Here is a 4,466-nt window from a genome sequence, read left to right on the forward strand (position 1 = left end):
TGGATGCCCCATCCCTGGAAACATTCAAGGTCAGGTTGGACGGGGCTCTGAGCAATCTGATCTAGTTGAAGATGTCCCTGCCCACAGCAGGGGGGTTGGACTAGATGACCTTTAGAGGTCCCTTCCAACCCAAACTGTTCTATGATTCTATGATTCTATGAAATGTTATTTTTACAACTTTGTTCCAAGTGTGAAATGCATAGCCAAAACCATAACCCTGCATAAGGGAGCTGAACAGCTCTGCTGATCACAAGGAATATATAGGGACTGTGACCTACCAAGTACCATGTGGCTGAGCTCTGATGCACCATCACACTGTCAGAAAGTAAATAATAATACATGCCTGATCTTAGATGCAACAGGAGTTACAAGATAAACTTCAGTGACTCATGCTCTTGGATTGCCATTAATCTCTCCAGGAGGCACTGATGAAAAGTGTTAATAAGAACAAACTGGGAAGTAAACCCTACTAAAAAAAACCAACCCTGGAAAAGAGAAACCCTCCAGCTTTAGATTGAAAGCAAGGGGAGCTTTGCCAGGTGTGGGAGTGCAGAGAGACCTTTGAGTGCTGCACATAGCTGCAGCTGTGTCTCTGTCTTTAGTGAGTGCTTGTTTACTCTGGGAGCATGCACTCTCCACGCACACTTCTGAACTCCTGCTGATGTCAGGTGAAGCTCATCTGCCAGATACTACTGGCTCTAGGTATCCAAGAGAGCCATCAACCCCCTATTCTGACAGGCAGTAGCGAGAATTAATACAGGTGATAATTAGTCACTGGGTTTGGCTTCTTTTCACTATTAAAAGAAAGAAGAGCTCTTCTCCTATAGGAATGACATGAATGTGTGTTTGTCAGAGCCAGGCTGGATTGGAATGGCTTCCCACATTGCCAAATAGAAATTCAGAGCTGTCCTAGTGAGAGCTCTGGAGGATCCCTGTGGAAAACAGTCACAGGAATAAGGCAGGTAAAGGGTGAGAAGTGGGGCCAGGGTCCCCTTGGCTGACTGCTACCAAGTGGTGAGCAGGCGAGTCTCTGATGCCTGGGAATGTGTGGGGTTTCCTCTCTCTGAAATGAGTCTCATCAGGCTGGGACAGCAGACCAGCCAGACCTCTGAGACCTCCGGAGGAATAAAGTGGGGTCACACTTCTCTCCAGAAAGCAACGCTGTTTTTTGCAGGACCCTGGGCAGCTAAGACTTGGGAACAGCCTTGCTAAAGTCTGCTGCCAGTAAAGATTGAAAGTGGGAAACTTCCATGTTCAGACTAAAACCAACATACTTACAAACAGAGATGTGTTTGGACTTTGTCCCCTACTCTATTTGCATAGCATTTCCACTTGACATTAGCTAGTGGCCCCCCACCAATAGTAAGAGCTGGGAAGGAACATCCCAACAGCTAATTCCAGGTCCCTCCAGCAAAATACACACAGCACCCCAAGGATGGTCTGGAAATCAGAGAGACACAGTGGTGTGATAACAAGGTCACTGCAGACCAGCAGCAGCAAAAGCACACTTCCATCTGTCTAAATCTTTGAGTGTGTTTGAACATAATGGTGTACTGAGGCTAAAGGAGTGGAAATGTGGGATGACGTGCTTAAACGCACAACCTCTGTTTGCCCTTGTGAAGATTATGAGCCATACCTAACAGGGCACTGCCACAGGATCAGGTAAATTGCCTTTTATTGAAACATACTGTAATATGAAGGGGGGGGACTAGTGGGAAGATTCCAATTTAACACAAGTACATTGCATTTCAGGCTCCCAAATAACTATTGATATCTGCTGTCCTGGAGCAAATCATATCTTCCTTGACAAGTCAGACAGCTGCTCTTTCTCTATCTTCCTTTTGTTATCTTTAATAGCCATGGATTGTCGTGGTACCTTGAAAAGAAATGTTTGCGACTTACTTGATGGATGTCTCACCTCCTGCTATTAGCCCTGGTTCATGGGTTCATCTAATGCCTGTTCTTGCCTACAAAACTCAGACCAAGTGCTTTTGAAATGAGAGTGTGCTGGGTGCCGCTGCACAGTGGATGCAGTGCACACTGTGTACAGCTCCCCTTCCCCTCCAGCTGGCAGCCAGTGGGGTGAACAAGCTCTCTTGATCATCCTGAAATACAGTTAAGGTAGAAGCAACCTCTGGGGCTCCTCTGGTCCAGGCTCCTGCTCAGAGCAGGGCCAACTTTCAAGTCCGATAAGATTGCTCAGGGTCTTCCCCAGCTGAGGCCTGAATATCTCCAGGGAAGTAGATCCCACAGCTTCTCGGGGCAAATGTTCCCATGTTTGGTCACAGTCATTGTGGAGAATTTTTTTCCATTTGTTTAAGATACTGGAATGTTGGTATCTTAAATACAGGAATACTAACAATTGTAAGATAGGTCTAAAGAAAACCATGGCTATATTTGACCAATCTCACCCAGACTGTGAATTGAAAAGACAAAGCAAATCTCTTTCAGGCTATCAACTGTCCTAAGGTGTGTCAAAGGAAATAAAGACAAATGCGGTAGAAATGGCTGGGGGTTGTGATAGTGCAGCTGTTCCCTCGCTTTCCTCTGTCAGACTTTGCTGCCCCCAAATCTCAGTGAACACCACGGGCTGTGTAAGGTCTCCCCAGGCTGCTCCAGGTCAGCCCTAAAATGTGTCAGGTCAGCTCTAAAAACCTTAAACAACAAACCGAAGTGTGTGTGGGTGTTAAGCTAAGTTACGTGTCTGTGATGCAAAGGAGGAGTGCTTATATTGTCCATTCAGCCAGCACAGCTGTAGGGACACAGCCTTCTGCATACAGGCACTACAAAGAGCTGGACAAGTTAACAATTTGAACAGCCACGATCCTTTCTGCAGTCTTTCTGTGGCACTTACCCACTTGTCCTGACACTGAGAGAAACAAATGCAGCTGGAGACCTGTACCTGTTCAAACTGACGGGTCTCTGTCCAAAATCATCAAAGGTCACCTAATAACAACTGCCAACTGCTATCATGCATTTAGGAGCAACCTTTAAACTAGAACATTTAAAAATCTGCTTCTAGGGAACATCCTTATGTTGATGGGTATCATAGAAGTCATACGTAATCCAGTATTAGCTACCCAGGTGCCTCTGCTTTTTGTGTCTCTATTTGCCTGATTAATCCGTGATTAAGAACTAGTGCTAGCTGCACATCTGTCCTGATTTTTGGCTGGGATAGAGTTAATTTTCTTCCTAGTAGCTGGTACAGTGCTGTGTTTTGGATTTAGGATGAGAATAATGTGATAACACACTGATGTTTTAGTTGTTGCTAGGTAATGCTTACACTAGCCAAGGACTTTTCAGCTTCTCATGCCCTGCCAGCGAGAAGCTGGGAGGGGGCACAGCCAGGACAGCTGACCCAAACTGGCCAAAGGGGTATTCCATACCATGTGACATCATGCTCAGTATATAAACTCAGGGGAGTTGGCTGGGGGCGCTGCTGCTCGGGAACTGGCTGGGCATAGGTCGGTGGGTGGTGAGCAATTGCATTGCGCATCACTTATTTTGTATATTCTGTTATTGTTATCATTATTATTTTTTCCCTTCTTTTTCTGTCCTATTAAACTTTCTTTATCTCAATCGATGAATTGTGTGTATTGTGTGCTCCTCCTAGCTCTCTTGTATTCTCCTTGTATAGCTCAGACCAAAAGAGAGGGCTTTTTTTTAATCTCACATTTGTAGCTATCAGCTAAAAAGAATACTAACTGAAAGAGAAATTTAGATCCTCCACCGTGAAATGAACAGGCATGCTTTGTGATTTGAACAGGTCCGCAGTGGTACCCTTCCCGTGTTGGCCTGCAACTAGAACGCAGTAAGTATTCATATGGTTGAATATAGCCACCTAATGTATTACTAATCCTCTGGCAAGTTCTCCTCCTAACAGTATTGTTCTCTCTATACATGTTATTGGGTGAACTGTTAGCACTTTTTCATTAATTGATATCGATGATTAACTTATTAGCTTTTTCATTAATAAAGGAATCTAATGGTTTTCATAACCACTGAGTAAAAATGTTTCAGAATACAGTATATGATCAAATAATGAAGACAAGGCAGTTTTAAAACCAGTCACTCACTTCCCTCACTCACTGCATTATCCATTTTAATACTTGCTCAGAGCCTCATCAGAAGATGCAGGAGGCAACTGGCTGCAGGAGGCAGCCTCTTTTTTTGTGCCAGTACACCAGTTCTTGGTGTACACAGCAGTGGGAGATGAAGCTGCTACGGGCTGTGTGGCATTTGGTCTGTGGACATGTAGCATTGCAGAGCCCTAGAAAATGAGGGCTCAGCACCTGATGGAATTTAGCACCCTCACTGAGTTAAACAGTCAACAAACATATATTGAAAGGGAGACACAATACACAAAGTGGAAAAGAGAAAAGAAGCGTTGCAGCCATGGCAACACCCCATGCCAGTGGCTGGGGGGGGGGGTCCATAATTCACCACCGCCATCTCCAAAAAAAAAA

The 4,466-nt window shown here is 44.8% G+C and overlaps 1 protein-coding gene across 1 annotated transcript in view; it reads left to right on the forward strand.

The window, feature by feature from the left end:
- The window catches only part of TECRL (trans-2,3-enoyl-CoA reductase-like), a 72,993-nt gene that overhangs the window by 40,177 nt on the left and 28,350 nt on the right, over positions 1-4,466 (forward strand). The window contains exon 3 of the mRNA XM_009273608.2: positions 3,767-3,811. Within this exon, the coding sequence (XP_009271883.1) occupies positions 3,767-3,811 (45 nt within the window). The remainder of the gene's footprint in view (positions 1-3,766; positions 3,812-4,466) is intronic.

This window comes from Aptenodytes forsteri, unplaced genomic scaffold, assembly GCF_000699145.1.
Source record: "Aptenodytes forsteri isolate BGI_AS27 unplaced genomic scaffold, ASM69914v1 Scaffold93, whole genome shotgun sequence".
NCBI lineage: Eukaryota > Metazoa > Chordata > Aves > Sphenisciformes > Spheniscidae > Aptenodytes > Aptenodytes forsteri.